The sequence below is a fragment of the Mastigoproctus giganteus genome, chromosome 11 (genome assembly GCF_048544385.1).
Source record: "Mastigoproctus giganteus isolate SK-2022 chromosome 11, ASM4854438v1, whole genome shotgun sequence".
Taxonomy (NCBI): Eukaryota; Metazoa; Arthropoda; class Arachnida; order Uropygi; family Thelyphonidae; genus Mastigoproctus; species Mastigoproctus giganteus.
Window position 1 is genome coordinate 158,020,434 of NC_143585.1, and position 26,258 is coordinate 158,046,691.

Sequence of the window (26,258 nt, forward strand, 5' to 3'; positions counted from 1 at the left end):
AGTGTCTGCAATTCTTCCCAGACACGATAGGAGGAAGTATATGATGAGAGCCTTGTCGATCAAATCAGCCCTAGAAAGATTGTGCAAGGCTCAAAGGACAGAATTTTTTTCATCCTGGTCTGTACTTGTTAACAGGAGAGACTGCTTCTACAGGGTTGGGATGGGATACACTTAAATAGAAAGGGTGCAAGAATATTTGCTGATGCTATTGAGGCAGTGTTAGGTGAGTCAGAAAACTGCTAGCTTGGGGGAGGGATACAAGAACTAATAGATTAACAGTAGCCACTGGCACAGGTGTAAGTGATTCTTGCACTGCTTCTATTGGAATGAGCAGCTGCCTGGAAAACAAGATGCAGGATATTTCAGAGACTGCTGGGAGTCATTGCGGTACAAGTAAACACATGGGTTGTGTTAGGGTAGCTAAGAATAGGAACAGGTGCATGTATACTTGCGTGTAGACCAATGCTAGGAGTTTGGTAAATAAATTTGATGAATTTGAGGTATTGCTCAAAACATCAAAGGCAGATATTGTTGGGCTATCAGATATGTTGTGTCACACAGATATAAGGAATGCAGAACTGGAATTTGGGGAGTTCAATGTGTACAGAAAGGATAGACAGGATAGGAAGGGTGGAGGGGTTATGCTATTAGTTAAGAAACACATAAAATCCAAGGAAGTGAAGCCAGTCGACATCACTGTACAGTGCAGTGTCGAATCAGTTTGGTGTGACATAAGCATTGGGAGATCAAAATTGAGAGTAGGAGTGTGCTATAGGCCTAATGACTCTGATGAGTATAATAAGAAACTGTACAGGGAAATAGAGTGGGCCAGTAAATCAGATAGTCTTCTAATGGGGGATTTTAATTTTCCAGATATTGACTGGAATTTGTGGGTTGGTCACTCACACACTAGCAAGGCTTTTGTGGATTTATTGGTTCATTGTTTCTACATCAGCATATTTGGGAGGCAACTAGAGGGAGTAATACCCTTGATTTGATTATCAGTAGTGATTTTTCATGCATTATGAATCTGCAGATAAAGGAACCACTAGGTGGCAGTGATCACAGTGTGCTGAAGTGGGATTTACTCAAAGAGGTAATTACCATCAGGGATAAAAGGAAGGGTTTTTGCTTTCGTAAAGGCGACTTCGATAGTCTGAGACAGTATTTAAATTCTATACAGTGGGACCAACTGATGATGTTACCACAGCAAATTCAAAATGGGAAGTATTCAAAGAACTTATCATGGAAGCTACTAGGCTTTACATAAATGGATGCCTAAATGGATGTCAGATAAACGAATGAGACATATGGCAGAGAAGAAAAATTCATGGGATACATATAAATTAATGGGTGACATGGATGCCTATGATAGATATAACCTGGTCTGTAACCAAGTCACAAAAGAGATTAGGCAGGCAAAGGCAGATTATAAGAAATCCTTGGCAAAGGATGCAAAGAAAAGCAGAAAAGAGTTCTTTACCTATGTAAACTCTAGAAGGAAAGGGATGAATCAGATTGGTCCACTGGATATTGATGGTTCGACAGTTGAATATCCTGCTCAGGTGGCTAATAAACGAAACGAGTATTTTGCATCTACATTCACACGTGAGGAGTTATTCAGCGAGAAGCCAGAGGTGTATTCAACTCAGGCAGTGAGCTAGGTGATTTTGTAATAATTGAGAGGAAAGTGGAGGAGAAATTTTTGAAGATAAACATAAAAAAGGCACCTGGGGTGCATGGGATCTATCCAGTTATATTAAAGGAGGCAGCAAAGGAAGTAAGCAAACCCTTAGCCATAATTATGAGAGCTTCTTTGTACTCAGGGGAGGTACCCATAGACTGGAGAGGTGTAAATGTGATCCCAATTCACAAAGGAGGATCAAAGGCTGGCACAAGTAATTATAGACCTGTGAGTTCCAGAAACTTCTGTTCCAGGAAAATTAATGGAGGCACTGGTTAAAGAAACACAGCAGGATCCTCTAGACAAGACTTCAGTTATAGCTCGGACACAGCATGGTTTTGTTAAGGGAAAGTCTTGCCTGATTAATTTGATTGGATACTATGATGCAGTCACAAAAGAACTGGATGCAGAGAATAACTTTGATATTATATACTTGGATCTTAGAAAGGCTTTTGATACTGTTGCACATGGAAGACTGCTGCACAAATTGGAGCAGTGTAGCATTGGAGGCAAATTGCTGCTGTGGATAAAGGAATGGTTGAGGGGGAGAAGACAGAGAGTGGTAATCAGTGGACACTGCTCATCGTGGACTAATATTATTAGTCGAGTCCCTCAGAGTTCAGTGTTTGGTCCATTATTGTTTTCTGATTTATAAATGATATTGATGATGGTATATCAAGCTGAATGTCCAGGTTTGCAGATGATAAAAAGGTTGGCAGGATTGTTAAGGAACTGACACTATGCTGCTGCAAAAGGAACTGGAAAAGTTGAGCAGATGGGCTGAGAGGTGGCAAATGAAGTTTAACCTTGACAAATTTAAAGTACTACATACGGGAAACCGAACCCCAGAGCAATGTATCAACTCTGTGGTATACACTGGCAGTGGTAGAGAATGAAAAGGACCTGGGGGTAATTGTGCAGGCAGATATGAAATTGTCTGAGCAGTGCAGACAGGCTGCAAGAGTAGCTCATGGTGTCTTGTCAATGACATACAGGAATTTTTCTAGGAGGTATAAGGAGGTGATTATTCTCTTGTATAAGGCAATGGTCAGGCCACACCTTGAGGTCTGGAGGCCTCATTGCAAGAAGCATGTAGAGCTGCTGGAACGAGTGTAGAGAAGGGCAACAAAATTAGTGAAAGGAACAAAGGGTTGCTCTTACGAAGAAAGGCTTAAGTTTTGCAAATATCAGTGTCTGGAGACTAGCCACCGGCAAGGTGATCTGATAGAAGTGTATAAAGCCTTGAATGGTTTGAGTATGCTCAACGCCGATGGGATTCTTCCTCTTGCTCAGAATAATCACCTGAGAGGGTATAAATTCAGATTGAGGAAAGACAGGTGTAGGATAGATGTGCGGAAATTTGCCTTTAGCCAGCAGGTAGTTGGTTGGTGGAACAGACTTCCATCCCCTGTCGTGGAAGTTGATAGCCTAAATAAATTTAGGGCTCAGCTGGACAGGTATTTCGAATGAACGTTGGGGTGAAATGGAAGTGGTTTTTTTTTTTTTTTTTTTCTTTTCCTGTTTTTGGCTGATGCTGTATAAGCTTGCTTTCTTGCATCATATTGTTTGCTATTTGGTTTTTAGGAGCATTAGCAACTAAGGCCATATTGCTCCGGGATATGCGGTGGTCATTCCCTGACCTTTCCGCATTCTCCATATTTGGTGGTGACGGGCTCGAACCCCGGTCTAATCAAGAAGCGTGTGCTATGCACTGCTGCTCCTTCCCACCTGGCTACGGAGGCGCCGCTTGCATCATATGGCTCTACTAATTCTAACTAATGCTAATGCTAGTCAACACAGTGAGGCTTTTGCAATTATTAATGACGTCACAAAGATTGCTCATTTACCTACCAGAATACCAGACAATCCTAACCACACACTTGATCTTTTTCCCACAAACAACCCTTCTAAGTACACAGTTGAGGTGAGTGGTCCACTAGGCACCTCAGATCATAACTTGGTGATGGTCTCTTGTCCAGTGGCACCTTTCGCAGCCTCGTGTTGTTTCACATTACAAGGAATAAAAATGGGATGATCTGTGAGATTTATTTTCCTTGGTCAGATTACTGTTTTAAAACTTCTGATATCAACATTTGCTACAGGTCTTTTCGGTGAAATTATTCTTGTATTGATGGAATCCTTTATTCCACACTCCACCTTAAAATTCATCTTTTATCTAAGCCTTGGTTTTGAAATAAATGTGCTAAAGCTGTTCAAGAGAAGAATGTTGCATATTGTAATTGGCTTGTTTCCAAACCTTCAGTTTCATTTTCTGCCTACTCCAAAGCTCGCAACAATTGTAATGCAGTTATTAATCAGTCCAAACTATATTTCAGACAGGTTAGAATGAGTAGAAAACTTGTTCTTGTCCAAATGACAGCCATGCATTCTGGTCTCTTGACAAAGCTATTGACCACAACTTTTCACACTTCTGTTAAAACCAGAGTCTGAATTGGCAATAGAACCACTTAAGAACCAAGGATACAGAACCAAGAACAATAGAATCAAGCATAAAGCTGACCTGCCTGCAATCTAGTTTTCTTCCAACTTGTGTATTAATGATCTTGGTAAACCACCTCCAACCATTCCAAGTATGCTGCATTCAATGCTTCCTGTGGTCTTCAGTCAAAAGGATTTTGATGAATCTTGATGCTAAGAAAGCTCCAGGTCCTGATGGTATTTTTCTACTTGTTTTCAAAACTTGTGCTCCTGAAAGTAGTGATGTTCTGTGTCACCTTTTTTCACTTCTTATTCTGAAGGAAATTTTACCTTCTGATTGGAAATTTGCTCATATCCAGCCAGTTTTCACCCATCCATTCGCTCCAAATGTTTGTCTAGTTCAGCTTAAATAAATTCAAGGCAGAATTAGACAACGTTTGGAGCAAATGGATGAGTGAAATGGGAAGGGTTTTTTTTTTTTTTTTGCTGATGCTCTATAAGCTTGCTTTTTTGCATCATATGCCTCTCCTAATGCTAATTCCTAAAAGCAGTTAGCATTAGCATGAGTTTAAGCATATGATACAAGAAAGTAAGCTTATACAGCATCAACCAAAAAAAAAAAAAAAACTTTCCATTTCTCCGATCCAGTCACTCCAAATGTGTGTCTAGTTCAGCCTTAAATTTATTTAAGCTATCAAGTTCCACAACAACAGATGGAAGTCTGTCCCAGCTATCAACTACCCGCTGACTAAAGGCAAACTTCCGCACATCTATTCTACAACTGCCTTTCCTTAATTTGAATTTATGCCCCCTCAGGTTCTTAATCTGAGCAAGCGGAAGAATCCCATCAGCATTGAGCCTGCTCAAACCATTCAAGGCCTTATACACTTCAATCAGATCACCTAGCAGGTGCCTTTCTTGGTAAGAGAACTGCTTTGTTCCTCTCACCAATCTTGTTGCTCTTCTCTGTACTCGTTCTAGCAACTCTACATCCTTTCTAAGATGAGGCCTCCAGACCTGTATGCAGTATTCAAGGTGTTGCCTGACCATTGCCTTATATAAAAGTATAATCACCTTCTTGTCTCTGCTAGCAAAATTCCTATATATCAGCGTTTCCCAAACTGAGGTCTGCAGACCCCCAGGGGTCTGCAGACCTCAGTTTGGGAAAATCAATTTAATTAATTAATTTAACTACTTTAGTAGATAGCTATGTTAAAATTATGCATTTGCACTAACCTACATATTAGCTAAGGCATGTTATATGCAAAAAAAAACGTAAAAGATTTTTGGATCTGATGTACTTTCAGTATTACAAAGAATACAAGCAGTAGAAAAATCTGGGAAAAAATATATAAAAAAAAAAAAAAAACCGAATGAGAAATCCCTCCTGGTTATCAACACCTGTTCTAAGATGGAATGGCAAAGACAGTTTAAATTGCAAATGCCCTGGCTGAACCCTTTGCTCAAATCTCGCCTACATCAGCATCTGAGCCAGCCTTCAAAAAAATAAAATGCCAGTGTAGAATGGGTATAAGCTGAATTTTGGTACAATGTTGCCTCTTCCGTACAACCAACCTTATACAGTTTTTGAGCTAGAGAGCTCCCTAAGCATATAACTGAATTTTCTCAGAAATACTATCCTCATTCTTGGCACCACTCAATAGTCTTAGCTTTTTCTAAACCAGAAAAGCATCAGTCAAATCCACAAAGTTATTGGTCAGTATCTCTTAGCAGTTGCTTTGGTAAAACATTAGAAAATGTGATTCACAATCAATTAGTGTGGTTTGTATAATCTTGCTTGGCAATGAACAAAAACTAATATGGCCTACAAAAATCAGTGAGTGCTAGACCTTCTGATCAAGGTAAAATCCATAATTCAGAATGTCTTTATGCCAAATCGTGGTCTGCCTGGATATTGAGAAAGCTTTCGATACCACCTGGTGATAACCCCAGGGCTCACATCTGGTGAGTATAGTCTGCTTGGCACACCCAGGGTTTCTGAGCTGGATATCATCATTCTTCCCTTTCTTGGTAATTCCCTTCTACTTCTCTCTCTCTCTCAGGGTAATTCAGAAATTTTTTTTTTTTTCTTTTTTGGCTGGTGCAGTATAAGCCTCAGGCTTCCTTGCACCATATGGCTAATAATAATAATATGGAATCTTTCAAAACCTGTATGCTTCGTGGTCAGCTGCCACTGATTATACAGAGGTTTTTCTAGAGTAGAAATTTTCAAGTGTGTTGCTGCAATTCTCTATCCTGAGTAGCTGCCCAGGAAGAAGGGGTCCCACAAGGACCAGTTCTTAGTGCCATGCTCTTTGCAATTAGGATAAACAATTTAACAGAGAATATCCCAGATATTGTTGAATGCTATCTACATGATCTTACAATATCCTGCCATCTACAAAACATGCACTGCAAAACTCCATTAAACAAGAAATTTAACTCTTAATAAACAAAATAGTGTCAATGGTTATCACCACTTGGCATTAGAAATCACTACCATCCAATCCACTTTTGCAAAAACATCAGCTCCATCCAGATACCGAGCTAACAGTGGGAACCCAATCAATACCAATCACAATATCTGGTTTTTAGGACTAATACTTAATACTAAGCTTATTTTCCAGAAGTATATAATGCAAACACAAACTCTGTATAGGAAGAAGATAAATATACTTAAATATACTTTCTTCTGTGACATGGAGAGCACATTGCTTATACCTACATTGAACCTTAATCAGATCCCAATTGGATTACAGATCCCCCAGTTTATGATTCTTCATGTAAAATTCTGGATTGGCTTGGCTCAATCTGGTCTAGCATAGTGTTCTCAGGATTTCCCTAGGAGCTTTCAGGACAAAGTTTGTACATAGATGCCCACGAACCTCCCTTACATCTTAGGAGAAAAATATTGCTTCTTAACTAAGCAGCCAAATTACATTGCTTCCCTTCTCACCCCATCTGCACACATCTTTTTGATCCTCAGGGGGTAAACATATATAGAAACAAATTTAATGCGAATAAATCTGCAGTTACCTGGTTTCAGGAACTAACACAACAGTGGAGCATCCGACTTGCAAATATCTCTCAAGCCTCAGACACAATACAATCATCATGGACAATGCACATACCTCCTCAGTGGGGAACCACTCCCTGGCAAGCCAAAATTTTAAACAGTTACATGCAGCTCATACCTTGGACAATGCAGAAGCACTCTGAATATACACTGTGTATACAGTGGCTCAAAAACTGATACATCTGTAGGAGCAGCCATAATGCTTCCTATGTCGACAGTCTCTGTCCTGTTACTGCTTGAATGTAGCATTTTTATAGCTGAACTCTATGCAATTAAAATGGCTTTGACTCATCTTAATAACCTTTAAAGTTCACAGGTCAATATATACAGCTTTTTAAGTGTAGTGATGGTTCTAAAAACAAATCACAGGATTTCCATCCACTTAGCCTTAAGTGCCAAGTGATTTTCCTAGCCAGTTTTATAGTGTTTTTACTAGCTTCTCAAAACTTTTTTCCCCACTTACAACATTAGTGCTGACCACTTGCAGCGTCACTGCTACCTCATTAGCAGCATCATTGTTGATTTACCATCCACAGTAAGAGCTGTCTATTTAAACTACCGAATTCGGCCCTACATTCCGAATCCTATTCGTACTACTCTCCTACCCCTCTGATTGCTTGATCACTGGTTGACATGTGGCAGGACCAGTAACCTGGGTGAAAAGTCATCCCTCAGGACTAAAAAGGAGAAACTGTGGATTTAAATAACTTTCCACCTTTACAACTTTCCAGCTCAAGGACAGAAACATTCAGCAATAATGACTCTAATCAACTTAAAAGGCTTCGAAGGGAAGCACAGTGCCACAACACATCAAACTTTCTGATGATACACTCTGTTCACCTAGCCTGTGGCCAAGTTGTCACCATTTCTTATACAAAGATATTTGGAACTATTTCTGGATCACCAAAAATGGTGAAACATCAATCCAGAGATCTCCTGATTGAAACAACAACCTCAAAACATTCTAAATGGCTGCTAAAAATAATAACATTTGTTGGTACCAGTATCCATTTTACTCTCCACAACCCCTTAAATTCATTACAAAGTGGGACCTATTTATAGTCTCTAGAGAAGAATTAATTCAGGAGCTTGGCAATCAAAAGGTCAGTGTAAAATGAATAATGACCTAAAAGATGGAAATTTCATTCCTACTAGATCAATAATTTTAAGATTTAGCTCTCCAGATTTACCATCCACAGTAACAGCTGGCTATTTAAACTGCTGAATTTGGCCTTACATTCTGAATCCTATTCGTTGTTTTAAATACCAGAAATATGGCCATTACCAGGAGGCATATAGAGGTGATGCCATTTGTCCTGTTTGTGGTTCAAAGGATCATACACTTGCAAACTGTTCAGACTCAACTCCTGTTGAAGCATTTTACTTGCACCCCCATAAGAGCTAATAGTATAAGCTGCAACACGTTGAGATTACTTGAGAGATTCTCAGATGGATTGCAGGGTTGCTGCAGGGCGGAAAGCAGAGGGTTGTGATTAATAGATATTCTTCAGATTGGTGTAACATCAGAAATAGGATTCCTCCCCCCCACCAAGGATCGGTTCTTGAATTACTGTTGTTTCTGATTTTCATAACTGACATTGATGAAAATTTAGGCCTAAATGGATATCAGATGAAATAATGAGACTCATGGCAGAGAGAAAAATTTGCATGGGATGCATATAAATTATCAGGAGGAAACATTTGCAAAAATATTAGCATTGGCAGAGGCATATGATGCAAAATAGCAAACTTATGCAGCATCAGCCAAAAAAAAAAAAAAAAAACTTCCACTTCACCCCTCCGTTCGTTCAAAATACCTGTCCAGCTGAGCCTTAAATTTATTTAGTCTATCAACTTCCACAACAAGGGATGGAAGTCCCTTCCACCAACCAACCACCTGCTGGCTAAAGGCAAATTTCCGCACATCTATCCTACATCTGTCTTTCCTCAATTTGAATTTATGCCCTCTCAGGTGATTATTCTGAGCAAGAGGAAGAATCCCATCAGCAGTGAGCATGCTCAAACCATTCAAGGTCTTATACACCTCTATCAGATCACCTCGCTGCTGCCTAGTCTCCAGACACTGTAATTTTCAAAACTTAAGCTTTTCTTCGTAAGAGCAACCCCTTGTTCCATTCACTAATCTTGTTGCCCTTCTCTGTACTCATTCCATCAGCTCTACATCCTTCTTGAAATGAGGCCTCCAGACCTGTATACAGTACTCAAGGTGTGCCCTGACCATTGCCTTATACAAGGGAATAATCACCTCCTTATCCCTGCTAGAAAAATTCCTGTATATCATTGAGAAGACACCATGAGTTACTCTTGCAGCCTGTCTGCACTACTCAGAAAACCTCTTAATATCATTAGTGCCAACGTGTACAACTATATCACCTTTTGTGCCCTTAAAAGATGATATCCACTCTACAACATCATCAACCTTTGTCCCTGGCAGACATACCCTGGCCCTTTTCCACCTATCCTTTTTATAAAGCATGTTCCCTGTTTCCCTTACAATAGAGTCACCAACAACTACTAATTCCTGTGGGACCAGCGCATTCTGCTCTGGCGTTGATATGGGCAGCTGGGAGCTTGATGGGCCCCTCAATTTAGATCCTTCGAGGGCATCCACTCTGTCCTTCAAGCTCGCATATAGGCCCATAACAATGCTGAGTTGTCGCCTGATTTCGTTACACTCCTTGCATCGTGCACACACAAAGACATCCCCCATGGCAATATGATGTCCTGTACCCGTGCTCCACAAGCATCATGCAAGCAGTGCATTTTAAAAGGCTGTGATTCAGAGGGCAACTGCCCCCCTCAGTTCTCCCCTGGGCCACAGCACTCCCATTAGCTTGAGCCTTTTGCTTTGCTGCTCTGGTCTGAATCATGATTTCGATTCAATTTCAATAAAATTTCAATTTCAGTACAAAATTATAACCCTAAACTTGTCTCCCAACACAGTTATAACGCTATATGTATTTTTCAGTTTTGAATATTACCTACGAGTTCCATTTATATAACTTCCGTATCAAGTAATGTATTCATTAATTATGTTACATTTGTAATCTAAGTCGTTATATGTATTTAGTTAAAAGTACAATTTAATTGGCAACGAAGTTTAACAAAATTAATAGGTTTTACCGATTAATTGACAATATTATATTATATATTGTACTATACTAAGCTTGCGCTATCTAGTTCGGGATATAACGTTGTTTCGTATAACTATGGCAGCAAGTTACGAACAGTAAATCTACGGACACTTAAGTACTAATTAACTTCCAAATCTCGCTGTCTCAATTCAGAATAAACTGAGGATCCTAACTAGGTCTATAAGCTGCTTTTATCAAATTATTTTAGAAAATAATTTGATATAACAATTGGTCAATAAAGCGGCTAAATATGGCTAAAAAACTTCTTGTTCATTGGAGCTGCAACTTGTAACACATGGATTTAATACCCTTACCAATACTTTTATGCAATTACAAGGCTGAGTAAAGAATAAATACACCAGATTAATCAGAAAATCACAAAATAACGCCATACTACTGAATTTAAATCAAAAGTTTTAGAAAATCAATAATTTCAAATCAATAAATAAGAAAATCCACTTAGCAGCTTTGAACACTTCTGTCTCCCACTAGCCTCGTCAGCAGACTCAAGTATCTAGTTAAGTCCATAACTGCAATCATACCCCCAGGGTTTTCAACCCTGAAAGAGAAAAGTGAGAAATATCCATTAAACTTTTCTTCAAAAGGGCTTGAACCATATAATAAGTCCTTTACAAAGGAAGAATTAAATGCAGCACTCTTTCTCACATGTGCAAGTTCTGTGGGACCAGATGGCATCCATTACAAAATGATAAAACATGATTCAGCTCTCACTGCAATCTAAGAAATTACCTTTTAATTTTATTTAATAGAATTTTTCATAAGAAACTGTTTCTGGTTTCCTGGTAAAAGGCAATCGTTCTTCCCTTCCCAAAAACAGGAAAGGATCCTAGAAATCCAAGTAACTATCATCTTGTTACTCTGACAAGCTGTTTGTGCAAGGTCCTGGAAAGAATGGTTAATGCTCACCTTGTACAGTATTTGGAAACAAATGGTCTGCTTTCCAGGGCACAGATCAGCTTCCGAAGAAACAGATGCACTCTGGATCATTTAATCCGACTTGAAACGTGATGCTTTTATTCAATCAAAGCATTTGATAACAGTTTTATTTAATATTGAAAAGCATACGACACAGCCTGGTGATTTTGGAATATTACAAGACCTCTATAACTTTGGTCTTAGGGGTAACTTTTCCTCTTTTTATTAAACACTTTCTCTCAAATCATCAAATTCAAGTCCATTTAGGATCCACATTCTCTCGAGTGTCTTGTCAGGAGGAGGGATTCCCACAGGGGTTCGGTCTGAGTGTTATACTTTTTGCAATCAAAATCATCTATTACAGAACAACTTCCATCCACAGTAAACAATGCACTCTAATGGTGATGATTTTGCTATATTTTGTCATTCATGCAATATCATTGAGGGTCATTGAAAGGCAACTGCAGAAAACCATCGATCAACTTGTATCTTGATCATTGGCTAATGGGTTCAGATTTTCATCACAGAAGACCATTTGTGTACTCTGTCTCAAACATAATCTTCATTCTCACCCAGATGTAATGCTTGGGCAAAACAACATCCCAGTTGTAGCAGAAGTAAAATTCTGTGGACTTATTTTCGACAAGAAGCTGACATTTCTACAACATATTCATCAGTTAAGGACAAGGTGTATTAAAGTTTATTATTCTGAATTTAGATAGCGAGATTTTGGAAGTTAATTAATACTCAGTGTCCGTAGATTTACCATTCATAACTTGCCGCCATTGTTATACGATACGTTATATCCCGTACTAAATAGAGTTAGCTTAGTATAGTAGAGTATATAATATTACCAATTAATCAGTAAAATTTATTAAACCTGTTAAACTTAATTGTCAATTAAATTGTACTTTTTAACTAAATACATATAACGACTTAGATTTTACAAACGTAACGTTATTAATTAATACATAACTTTATACGGAAGTTATATAATAAAACTCAGAGATAATACTCGATTCTGAAAAACATATATATAGATATATAGTGTTATAACTGTAAGTCGAGGGTTATAATTTTGTACTGAAATTGAATCGAAATCATAACTGAGACCAGAGTAGCAAAGCAAAATGCTCAACCTAATGGGAATACTGTGGCTCAGGGGAGAACTAAGGGAGGCAGTTGCCCTCTGAATCACAGCTTTTTAAAATGCACTGCTTGTTTGACGTTTGTGGAGCAATCAGATACAGAACATGATATTGTCAAGGGGAATGTCTTTGTGTGTGTGTGCGTGATGTAAGGAGCGTGGGGAAATCAGGCGAAAACTCAGCATTGTTATGGGCCTATATGAGAGTTTGAAGGACAGGGTGAATGCCCTCGAAATTGAGGGGACCATCACGCTCTGAGCTGCCAACATCAATGCAAGAGCTTGCACTTGATCATCACGTAACCCCCCAAGGCATAATGCGCTGGTCCCACAGGAACTAGTAGTTGTCGGTGACTCTATTGTCAGGTAAACGGGGAACAAGGTATGTAAAAAGGATAGGTGGAACAGGACCAGGGTATGTCTGCCAGGGGCAAAGGTGGATGACGTTGTAGAGCAGATATCATCTTTTAAGGACACAAAAGGTAATACTGTTGTACACGTTGGCAGTAATGATATTAAGAGTAGGAGACCGGCGGAATTACTGAATAAGTACAGGTCACTGTTGAAAAAAAGCCACAAATTAGGGTTCAATTTGAAAGTGTCTGCAATTCTGCCCAGGCACGATATGTGGAGTATATGATGAAAGGCTTGTCGATCAATTTGGCACTGGAAAGATTGTGCAAGGCTCAAGGGGTAGAATTTTTCTCAGCCCGATCTGTACTTGATAACAAGAGAGACTGCTTCTACAGGGATGGGATACACTTAAATAGAAAGGATGCAAGAATATTTGCTGATTCTATCGAGGCAGTTATTTCTTTGTTATTTGGTTTTTTTTTAGGAGCATTAGCAACAATATTGCTCCAGGGATTTGCGATGGTCATTCTCTGACCTTTCTGCATCCTCCGTATTTGGTGGGCATGGTCTCAAACCCCGGTCTAATCAAGAAGCGTGTGCTACGCACTGCTGCTCCTGCCCACCTGGCTACGGAGGCACCATCGAGGCAGTCTTAGATGGTTCGGAAAACTACTAGCCTGTGGGGGGGGGATACAAGGACAAATAGATTAACAGTAGCTGCTTGCAGAGGTGAAAGCGATTCTTGCACTGCTTCTATTGGAATGAGCAGCAGCCTGGAAAACAAGATGCAGGGTATTTCAGAGAGTGCTGGCAGTCGTTGCGGTACAAGGAAACACATAGTTTGATTTAGGGTAGCTAAGAATAGGAACAGCTGCTTGTATACTTGTGTATACACCAATGCTAGGAGTTTGCTAAATAAATTTGATGAATTTGAGGTGTTAGTCAAAACATCAAAGGCAGATATTGTTGGGATATCAGAGACATTGTGGCACACAGAGATAAGGAATGCAGAACTGGAATTTGGGGAGTACAATGTGTACAGGAAGGATAGACATGATAGGAAGGGAGGAGGGCGTTATACTATTAATAAAGAAACACATAAAATCAAAGGAAGTGCATCCAATCGACATTGGTGGCAGTACAGTGTTGAGTCAGTTTGGTGTGACATAAGCACTGGGAGATCAAAATTGAGAGTAGGAGTGTGTTATAGGCCTAATGACCCTAATGAGTATAATAAAACACTGTACCGGGAAATAGACTGGGCCAGTAAATCCTATAGTTTCCCGGATATTGACTGGAATTTGTGGGTTGGTCACTTGCACACTAGCAAGGCTTTTGTGGATTTATTGGACGATTGTTTTCTACATCTGCATGTTCGGGAGGCAACTAGAGGGAGTAATACTCTTGCTCTGATTATCAGAAGTGATTCTTTGTGCATTAAAAATCTTCAGATAAAGGAACCAATAGTTGGCAGTGATCAGCACTGAAGTGGCAGTGATCACAGTTTACTTTAAGTAAATAGCTCAAAGTGGTAAGTACCATCAGGGATAATTTAAATACATGTCCCATGTATTTAAATTCTATACGGTGGGACCAACTGATGATATTAATAATGGCAAATTCAAAATGGTAGGCATTCAAAGAATTAATCTTGAAAGCTACTATGCTTTACATACCAACTAAGATATATTGTTCAAGGTTTAGGCCTAAGTGGATGTCAGATGAACTGATGAGACATGTGGCAGAGAAGAAAAATGCATGAGACACATACAAATTAATGGGTGACATGAGAGCATATGATAGATATAAGCTGGTCTATAACCAAGTCACAAAGGAGATTAGGGAGGCAAAGGCAGATTATGAGAAATCTTTGGCAAAGGATGCAAAGAAAAACAGCAAAGAGTTCTTTACCGATGTACACTCTAGAAGGAAAAGTATGAATCAGATCGGTCCACTGGATATTGATGGTTCAACTGTTGATGATCCTGCTCAGGTAGCTAACAAACTAAATGAGTATTTTGCATCTACATTCATTGATAAGGAGTTATTCAGGGAGGGGAATGCAGAGGTGAATTAAACTCAGGCAGTGAGCTCTATGATTTTGTAATAACTGAGAGAAAAGTGAAGGAGAAATTGTTGACGATAAACATAAGAAAAGCACCTGGAGTGGATGGGATCTATCCAGTTATATTAAAGGAGGCAACAATGGAATTAAACACACCCTTAGCCATAATAATCAGAGCTTCCTTGGACTCAGAGGAGGTACCCATGGACTGGAGATATGCAAATGTGACCCCAGTTCACAAAGGAGGATTGAAGGGCAACACAAGTAATTATACACCTGTTAGTTTAACTTATGTTCCAGGGAAATTAATGGAGGCACTGGTTAAAAAGCACTACAGGATCCTCTAGATAAGACTTCAGTTATAGCTTGGACAAAGCATGGTTTATTAAGGGGAAGTCTTGTCTGACCAATTTGATTGGATACTAAGATGTGGTCACAGTGGAACTGGATGCAGGGAATAACTTTGATATCATATATTTGGATCTTAGAAAGACTTTTGATACTGTTGCATGTGGAAGACTGCAGCACAAATTGGAGCAGTGTGGCATTGGAGGAAAATTGCTGCTATGGATAAAGGGTTGGTTGAGTGGGAGAAGACAGAGAGTGGTAATCAATGGACACTGCTCTTTGTGGACTAATGTTATTAGTGGAGTCCATCAGCATTCAATGTTGGGTCCATTGTTGTTTTCTGTTTTTTTAAATACAATATTGATGATGGTATATATGGAACCTATTTCACAGATACTCCACCACAGACAATCTGATTCAGTACAAAAGAATGCAATCTATAGCGTGATTCTCTAGGAAGCAGAGTCGAAGAGCAACATGGATCAAATTCACATCTACAATAAACAAACAACAAATGCACATATAGTCTGGAATAAAATAAGAAAAATGACAGATAGATATAGAAAGAAGCCATCACCAATACTGGTCTGCGATGGATTTGATTAAACCTACCATTATTGCAAATACATTAGGTGAGACTTTCGGAAAAGTATCAGCGAAAGCTTCATACCATCCGGAATTTCTGATCCAAAAAGAAAAAGAAAAGCGTAAGAATAAATTTAAATCAAAAGATAATGAGCCCTACAATCAACCTTTCACAATAAATGAACTGCACGAAGTTTTGTCCTCAGCCAGACCAAGTGCAGTAGGCCCAGACGACATACATTACAACATGATCAAGCACCTTAATAAGAGTGAATTAGAAAATTTATTGAAACTGTATAACAGAATATTCCAAGAAAATGTATTTCCAAACACATGGCGCCATGCAATAGTACTAGCTTTCTCTAAACATGACGAAGACCTAACAAATCCATGCAACTATCGACCAATAGTCCTCACCAGTTGTTTAGGAAAATTACTAGAAAAATGATAAATAAGAGATTAATATGTTATTTAGAGGAAAATAACATCTACACAAACATGCAATGTGGTTGTAGACATGCATTTATCAGATCACAACATATGGTTACAGTATGTTTTTAACATTGAAAAAGCTTACAATACCACTTGGAGATATGGCATCCTAAGAAATATGCCCTATGCTGATTCAGAGGCAGTTTTCCTGTTTATCCAGAACTTCCTTATGAACAGAACCAAGTCAAAATACAAACTTCTTTCTCCAAAATCTACCAACAAGTAGAAGGCATCCCATAGGGCTCAGTCTTGAATGCCATAAAGATTAATTCGATCACAAATCAACTCCCTCCTTCAGTTTCACATGCACTTTATGTTGATGACTTTAGTATCTCTAGTAAGTCACAGAACTATTGAGAGGAAGTTGCAATGTGCATTCAACAGTATAAGTGGGCACTTGATAACGGTTTCAGACTGTCAACACAAAAAAAAACAATATGTGTTACATTTTTATCTCAAAAGAAATCTCCATCTTGACCCTGAATTAAAACTAGAAGGCCAGAATATACCAACGCAGCTGAAAGAAAAATTTCTTGGACTAATCTTCGATAAGAAACTCACATTCGTGGAGCACATCAGGGAGATACGTAAAAGCTGTACAAAATACCTGAAACATATTTAAAATCCTTTCATCAACAGCATGGGGAGCAGACAGATATTCCTTACTAAACCTATACAAAGTACTAATTAAATCAAAGTTGGACTATGGAGCCCCAGTGTACGATTCACCATGGAAAATGGCTCTGAAATGGCTGGACCCAGTTCATCGTATTGCACTGATGCGTATTGCTTCTGGTGCCTATTGTACCTCTCCCATATATAGAGATACTTAAGCAACATAGTCTAGCCATGGACTGCCTAAATCAAGCACGTGAGAATATTATGTTGTGAACAACAAAGCAAACATGTTGCAACATATCCTAACACCTTTCAAGCATGCTCTGACCAGTACAAAATGTGCACAAATGAATAATTGCACTCTATAATGGTTAACAATGATATAACATTGATGACCAATGAAAAATATACAAAACAACATTGGGACCTGAGGAGGATCATCAACAGTTGAACCATCAATATCAAGTGGACCAATCTGATTCCTCCCCTTCCTTCTAGAGTTTACATAAGTAAAGAACTCTTTGCTGTTTTTCTTTGCATCCTTTTCCAAAGATTTCTCGTAATCTGCCTTTGCTTGCCTAACCTCCTTTATGACTTGATTACAGACCAGCTTATAACTACCATAAGCTTCACTGTCACTGTTAATTTATATGCATCACATGCATTTTTCTTCCATTTAGGCCTAAACCTTGAATAATATTTCTTAATCAGTATGAAAAGCCTAGTAGCTTCCATGATTAGTTCTTTGAATGCTTCCAACTTAGAATTTGCTGTTGTACAGTGGAACCAAATGATGTTATCAGTTGGTTCCACTGTACAGAATTAAAAAACTGTCTGAGACTGCGTAGTCACCTTTACAGAAGCAAAAACCCTTCCCTTTACCCCTGATGGTGTTAGTATTAGTAAGCATTAGTATTATTTTACTATTATTAGTAGTAGTGGTACTGGTTAATGTTATTTTATTATTAGCAGTGGTACTAGTTAGTGTTATATTATTATTAGTAGTGGTACTTTTCATTGTTAATATTAGTACTAGTAATACTGTGCATGGGTTTGAAGGAAATAAGGTTGGAGGGGTGGAATCCTGGAATATCTTGGAGACTAAACATGGGTTTCACCATTTCAAGCCTCCAATAAACAAAGCAATGGTATTGCACCAGTTACTAATACAGGTCGACCATCACTAATCTGCCCACCAGTAATCTGGTTCCACCGCTAATTCGGACATAATTTCCGCAAAGGTAATTTCAAATTTCCCAGGTTGGTGCACCGACCTGTCGCAACTGTTTTGGTCTGTTGGTTGCAGCATCAGCTGTTGGTGTGAACTCATAAACACTGGCAAGCCATTCCCACTTGTTTTTCTGCATTTATTATTATAATCTGCTTACATTTAGCCCCAGCCATGGTTCCAATTCATAAAGGAAGTGCCTCTCGTGGTGTAGAGCGCAAACACCATACATTGTCCATAACAGATAAAGTTGAACTTCTGAAAAACTCAACAGCGGTGTGTCTGTGAGAAGTTTAACTCTGCTTAATTGTAAATTCCAGCAATTTCTCTCAGTTCCTCTTATCTTAGTAATTTTTTTTAGCCATTCCTTTTTAGATTTTTTACAGCACACTTGTACAAACTTGCGGAAAAACACAACACAATATGATGGATAATACAGCGTGCTAACGAACTTATTTTCACAAAATCTCTAACAATACTGACAAACTTATATAGAGTTTATTTTATCGTAATTTGTTTTTTTGCAGCACTCGCCGCACACGCAATAAACTAATCACAAATTACCTTCATATGTATGCCGTAATAGCATCACACGTATGTGGCCGACACAGCTTCTCAAGAAATAAAGTAACCAATATGTGTGGCCAACAGCCAATAATTGGCTGTTGGGTAAAATATATGTGCTAAAATAACCATCGCTGATCTGGCAAACTCACTAATCCGGCACCCCAAAGGTTCCAATGCTGCCGGATTAGTGATGGTCGACCTGTACTGACTAGTACCACTACTATTAGTACTAATAGTACTGTGCATGGGTTGAAGAAGATGGGGGATGCTGAAAACTGTGCTCTTGAGGCTAAACATGGTTTCGCCACTTCAGGTCTCCCTCCCTCTCTCCAGAAACTGTGAAAAACTGAAGGCATCACATCCACCTCAAGGGGGGTCAGTCCTTAGTGGCACAGCTTATTACATTCAGAATACTACATACTGTGACTCTAACCATTCCCAGTACAGTTGGAAATGTTAGATCAGTAGCTAAATATATCTTTTAGTCAGTGATCTCACAATATTCACAGAATTCACACAATGTTCACTAGCCATTCACAAAATGTGTGTGTTCCATAGAAAGGCAACACCAGGTGTCGATTAATAAAATAGAATTATGGATGTTACATAATGTCTACTGATTATCGCTACAGAAAACCACAGTTATACACTTTTGCAAAAAGTGCAAAATGCATCTGAAATTGGGAAGTCATTTCATACAATATTCTACAAAATTTGGTTTCTAGGTCTCATCATCATTATCATCAGCCATTTTCAATCCACTGCAAGATGAAGGCCTCTCCAGCAACTTTCCAGTTCCTTCTGTTTTGAGCACTGGCCATCCATACTACCCACAAACTCATGAATTTCATTTATCCATCTCCGCCTTTGTCTTCCAGGTTTTCGTCTAGCTCCTCTTGGATACCATTCTGTTATTTTCTTAGTCCATCTGTCATCATGTCTTCGAGCTATGTGTCCTGCCCAAGACCGTTTTAGTTCTTTAGTTTTGATAAGAATGTCCTTTACTTGAGTTTTCTGCCTAATCCATGTGTTTCATGAGGAAATTTGCCTTTAGCCAGCGAGTGGTTGGTTGGTGGAATAGACTTCCATCCCTTGTCATGGAAGTTGATAGCCTAAATAAGTTTAAGGCTCAGCTGGACAGGTATTTCGAACGAACAGAGGGGTGAAGTGGAAGTGGTTATTTTTTATTTATTTATTTATTATTATTTTTTTTTTTTGGCTGATGCTGCATAAGCTTGCTTTCTTGCATCAAATGCCTCTGCTAATGCTAATGCTAATGCTAATGTTTCTCTTCTTATCTAACAGTCTGATTCCCAATATGATCCTTTCCATTCTTCGCTGTGTAGTTCTCAGCTTCTCTTCCATTCTTTTGGTGAGTGCCCAAGTTTCACTTCCATAAGTCATGGTGGGGAGTATACATTGGTTCATTATTTTACATTTCAGACAAACTGGGATATTGCTCTTCAGTATGTGACTATATTTCCTGAATGCTATCCATCCAAAATTTATTCTCTTCTTGACTTCCATCCATTTATCATTATTACAGCTAATAACTTGTCCCAGATAAGTATAAGACTCCACCTTTTCAATTACTGCTCCTTCAATCATTATTTCCCTTTCTGTGGCATACTTGTTCATCATTACTTTTGTTTTAGCCATATTCATCTTTAGTCCAAAATCCTTACTAGCTGTGCATAACTGATTAAGATTTTCCTCTAATTCTTTGGGATCGTGGCTTATGACCACAATGTCATCTGCAAATCGTAAATGGTTTAGGTACTCTCCATTCACATTGACTCCTTTCTGTGACCAGTCTCATCTTCTGAAAGCTTCCTCAAGGGCAGCAGTAAACAGCTTCGGAGATATTGTGTCTCCTTGTCGAACTCCTTTCTCAATTTTAAATTTCCTACTGTCTTTGTCTAGTCTAATAAAGGAGGTAGCACTCTCATATATTTTCTTCAAAATCATAATATATGGGGTATCAATGCCTGGTCTTTCCAGTGCCCGAAACATTGCCTTATGCTGTATGGAGTCAAATGCCTTTTCATAATCCAGAAATGCCAGGCATAATGGTGTTTTATATTCATTTACTTTCTCCATTAGCTGTGATATTACGTGAAGGTGATCCATAGTTGAGAATCCTGTCCTAAAGCCAGCTTGCTCTTTCGGTTGATTCTCATCAAGTATTCTTTCTAATCTGCTAGTAATGACCCTTGTGAACAACTTGTAGATGTGGGATAACAAGCTAATTGGTCTATAATTTCCAATTTCTGATTTATCTCCTTTCTTATGCAGCAAAACTATGATTGCATTATTCCACTGCTTAGGCATCACACCTTTTCTAATGCACTTTGTGAAGAGCCTTGCCAGTTTTTGTGTTATGTCTCTTCCTCCCAATTTTAACAACTCTACAGTAACTTCATCTTCCCCCGGGGCTTTCTGATTCTTCATTTTCTTCAATGCATGTTCTACCTCATCAGGAAGAATATTGGGTATATCATATGTGTTGCTACTTTGCAATCCATCTTCCCCACTGCTGGCATCATTCCCCTGCTCCTTGTATAATTCACTATAGTAGTCTGCTATTTGAATTATGCCTTCTCTGCTGTTTATAAGTACACCATCGCTATTCTTCAGTTTCAGTATCATTTGTCTTTCTGTATTACTGCTCATGGCTGCTGATTTAAATCCTTTGTTTTAATGCTTGTTCTACTTTTCTTGTATTAAATCTTCTTATGTCCTCTCTGAGTCTCTTCCTAATGGCTTTGCATAACTCACTATACTCAATTTTCTCCCTGTCAGCGTTTTTCTTGCTTTTCATTTGTCGTCTTCGGTTCATCATGACAAGTGTTTCTTGACTAATTTTTTCTTCTTTGGATTTCTTTTTCCCTATAGGTTTCTTGGGCTTTATCACTTTCAAAAAGTTGTAATATTCCTCGTCGGTATCTTGGTCCTGAGCAGTCTGCAGAAGCTCAAACTTGTTCTTAAGTTCCAGTACATACTGCTTTTTCACCTCTTCTGTTATCTCAAAGACCTTTGTATTATTTACTCGAGTCAGTTTTTTCCTTTCCTTTCCTACATCTATATCAAGTGTACATCTTACCATTCTGTGATCACTTCCAACATTTACCTTATTTAGGACGGTAACATCATTCACAATATATCTTCTGTTAGTGAGGATGAAGTCGATTTCATTAGTAGTTAATCCATTTGGACTCTTCCATGTCCACTTTCTGTTCACCCTTTTCTTGAAAAAAGTGTTCATTACTGACAGTCCTTAAGACAGTCCTAGGACAGTCCTAGGTCTCATATTAGATGCTAAATTTAACTTTCTAAAACATATACAGCAATTCAAATTATTTCTTTGACAAAAATGAATATTCTTAAGGTACTCACTGCTTGTTGTGGGGATGCTAATTGCTATACCTTGCTTCATCTGTATCAAACCATAATCTGATCCCAACTGGACTATGGTGCTCCACTATGTGATTTGGCAAGCAAGTGAGTATTGCAGTAACTAAATACAGTTCAATATAATGTCCCTAGAATATCTTTAGGTGTATACCAAACATAGCTTATATATAGATCCCCTTCAAAACTGTTTTATCATCTATCTTTGTCCTATATATGAACTACAAATCAATAAGTCGGCATGCGTGTACTGAACAATGGACACTAACATAGCAAGGTCAAAAACCCATAATAAGCTTCTTCAAATCAAACAAACTCCACAACTCTGGCAGCTGATTTTCCATGAGAACAGAAGGGAAGAGGTTGCCTTGCAAGGATATGTATAAATCACCACACCTTAGGCATTTCCATTTATTAATAGCTCAAGACCATACTATTTATTCTCTCTCTCTCTCTCTCTCTCTCTCTCTCAATCCCTACTTACTGTGAAACATTCTCCTTGATTGTTCCCATTATCAAGCTGCTTAGCTTATATCATTTAAATCTCTTTCGCCTCAGTGCAATCCTTTGGATCTTGTTTGACTTCTTAGGAGACACAGCCGATCTAATTAATTTGTTTAAATATTTGAAAAATATTCACATGTAAGACCACCTTTAAGATCCACGTTCTATGATAGGCATAATTTGACTTTAGTTGTCCTTGGGCCAAAAATCACCATAAGAAATCCAACAAAGCCATTTTATTTCTCAGTTAAATTAACTGCACATCATGGAGTAAGTTCCGAGAGCATTTCTGTACTTACTCCATACACCTTACTCTATTTTACTAAAAATCAACTTTTAAGAAAAACAAAGCAGTTAAAGATAATTTTTATATAATTTCTTACAGACTAGGAATTTCAGAATTTAAGTATATCACCAAGTAAGTTATATTATAAATTTTTATGTAGCTGAAAACTTTCTGAATTTACAGTGGAGAATTTGCCATTTTATCCTTCTCAGATTTGACCCTTCTCCATTTCACTGCTGTAATATAGTGGGTTTCTCAGTCTTTTTGCAAAAAATTCGATTTTTCTCCATCTCTTTTCTTTTCATAAAAAATAAATAATAAATAAAAGTATTTAATGTTGATTTTTTTTAAAATTAATTTTGTGTGAATTTCAGTCTCTTTTCATTAAAAATTGACCTTCAGATGTGCTGTGGTAGTTTACTTGCTTCCTCACATCACTTTGCTAGTACTGTTAATTGTCATAAAATTTTAAAAAATTTAAATAATTTGCTCTTGATAATTAAATACTTTTAGAGAATACTTATTTCTTGTTGAAAAGACTGTATTGTTTTATAGCTGGACAAGCCGACCACCACTGCGACGGCCAAGAGCCTTTGGTAATGCTGTTGTAATAGATGGAGTACTGTGGTTAAGTGGAGGCTGTTCATTATCCAGAGTAGGAGAAAGGGAGTATTTAGTGAGCATGGGTGCTGTTGATTCGTATAATGCAGAAGAAGCAATATGGGAAAGAAGAACAATGATTGGTAATCCCAGGCACTGTGCAGCTACAGTTGCAGTTGGTAAGAAATATATTTAATAATATATTTCTTATATTTTTAATCCTTTAGATCCAAAGTTCTAAGGAAGCAAGGTTTTCAGTGAATAAGGAATTTTTCGAGCATCATACATGAATGTTAACATTTATTAGATTACTTGATTATATGAGAAATAACAAAGTATAACTCATTGCCTCACTTTAAGTGAAAAATGTATTAATAATAAACACTTGTAGATAAAGGTAAATCTGCATTAACAGGTATATTAATAGGTATCATATTACAAATGTTGTATATGTTTTGTTTGTTTTTTTTTTGTTTTTAGGAGCATTAGCAACTAAGGCCATATTGCTCCGGGATATGCGGTGGTCATTCTCTGAACCTTTCCGCATCCTCCGTATTTGGTGGCGACGGGCTCGAACCCCGGTCTAATCAAGAAGCGTGTGCATGTTGTATAAATATGCACTGTGCACAGCAGTTAAACTGAAAGAACCATCTGAATAACAAAACATGTGCAAGGTAGCTAATGAGAACAAAACTGGAAATCCAGTTCTGCTTTAGTATTAGCATTAGCATTAGTAGAGGCATTTGATGCAAGAAAGCAAGCTTATGCAGCATCAGCCAAAAAAAAAAAAAAAAAAAAAAAACCACTTCCACTTCACCCCTCTGTTCATTCAAAATACCTGTCCAGCTGAGCCTTAAACTTATTTAGGCTATCAACTTCCACGACAAGGGATGGAAGTCTGTTCCACCAACCAACCACTCGCTGGCTAAAGGCAAATTTCCGCATGTCTATCCTACATCTGTCTTTCCTCAATTTGAATTTATGCCCTCTCAGGTGATAATTCTGAGCGAGAGGAAGAATCCCATCAGCATTGAGCATGCTCAAACCATTCAATGCTTTATACACCTCTATCAGATCACCTCGCTGGTGCCTAGTCTCCAGACACTGTAATTTGCAAAACTTAAGCCTTTCTTCGTAAGAGCACCCCTTTGTTCCATTCACTAATCTTGTTGCCCTTCTCTGTACACGTTCCAGCAGCTCTACATCCTTCTTGAAATGAGGCCTCCAGACCTGTATACAGTACTCTAGGTGTGGCCTGACCATTGCCTTATACAAGGGAATAATCACCTCCATATCCCTGCTAGAAACATTCGTATATATCATTGACAATACGCCATGAGCTGCTCTTTCAGCCAGTCTGCACTGCTCAGAGAACTTCATATCCGCCTGCGCAACCACCCCCGGGTCCCTTTCATTCTCTACCACTGTCAGTGTAGTACCACAGAATTGATACGTTGCTCTGGGTTTCTGTTTCCCATGTGTAGTACTTTACATTTGTCAATGTTAAACTTTATTTGCCACCTCTCAGCCCATCTGCTCAACCTTTCCAGATCCTGTTGCAGCAGCATAGTGTCAGTAGTGTCCTTGACAATCCTGCCTACCTTTGTATCGTCTGCAAACTTCGACATTAAACTTGATATACCATCATCAATATCATTTATGAATACAGAAAACGATAATGGACCCAACACTGAGCCCTGAGGGACTCCACTAATAACATTAGTCCACGATGAGCAGTGTCCATTGATTACCACTCTCTGTCTTCTCCCCCTCAGCCATCCCTTTATCCACAGCAGCAATTTGCCTCCAATGTCACACTGCTCCAATTTGTGCAGCAGTCTTCCATGTGCAACAGTATCAAAAGCCTTTCTAAGATCCAAGTATATAATATCAAAGTTATTCCCTGCATCCAGTTCCTTTGTGATTGCATCATAGTATCCAAACAAATTGGTCAGGCAAGACTTCCCCTTAACAAAACCATGCTGTGTCCGAGCTATAACTGAAGTCTTGTCTAAATGATCTTGCACTGCTTCTTTAACTAGTGCCTCCATTAATCTTCCTGGAACAGAAGTTAAACTCACAGGTCTATAATTGCTTGTGTCAGCCTTTGATCCTCCTTTGTGAATTGGGGGTCACATTTGCACATCTCCAGTCTGCGGGTACCTCCCCTGAGTCCAAGGAAGCTCTCATAATTCTGGCTAAGGGTTTGCTTACTTCCTCTGCTGCCTCCTTTAATATAACTGGATAGATCCCATCCACCCCAGGTGCCTTTCTTGTGTTTATCTTCAACAGTTTCTCCTCCACTTTACTCTCAGTTATTACAAGATTCTCTAGCTTACTGCTAGAGTTGAATACACCCCTGGCTTTCCCCTCGCTAAATAACTCCTCATGTGTGATTGTCGATGCAAAATATTCATTTAGTTTTTTAGCTACCTGAGCAGGATCATCAACAGTTGACCCATCAATATCAAGTGGACCAATCTGATTCATCCCCTTCCTTCTAGAGTTTACATAAGTAAAGAATTCTTTGCTGTTTTTCTTTGCATCCCTTGCCAAAGATTTCTCGTACTCTGCCTTCACCTGCCTAACCTCCTTTGTAACTTGGTTACAGATCAACTTGTATCTATCATAGGCTTCTGTGTCACGTGTTAATTTGTATGTATCCCTTGCATGTTTCTTCTCTGCCATATGCCTCATCAGTTCATCTGACATCCATTTAGGCCTAAACCTTGAACAATATTTCTTAGTTGGTATGTAAAGCCT

The 26,258-nt window shown here is 38.6% G+C and overlaps 1 protein-coding gene across 1 annotated transcript in view; it reads left to right on the forward strand.

Moving 5' to 3' along the window:
- LOC150078531 (alpha-scruin-like) overlaps window positions 1-26,258 on the forward strand; it is a 153,318-nt gene that overhangs the window by 96,363 nt on the left and 30,697 nt on the right. Inside the window, exon 6 of the mRNA XM_090384599.1 lies at window positions 23,451-23,674. Coding sequence (XP_090240725.1) covers window positions 23,451-23,674 — 224 coding nt within the window. The remainder of the gene's footprint in view (window positions 1-23,450; window positions 23,675-26,258) is intronic.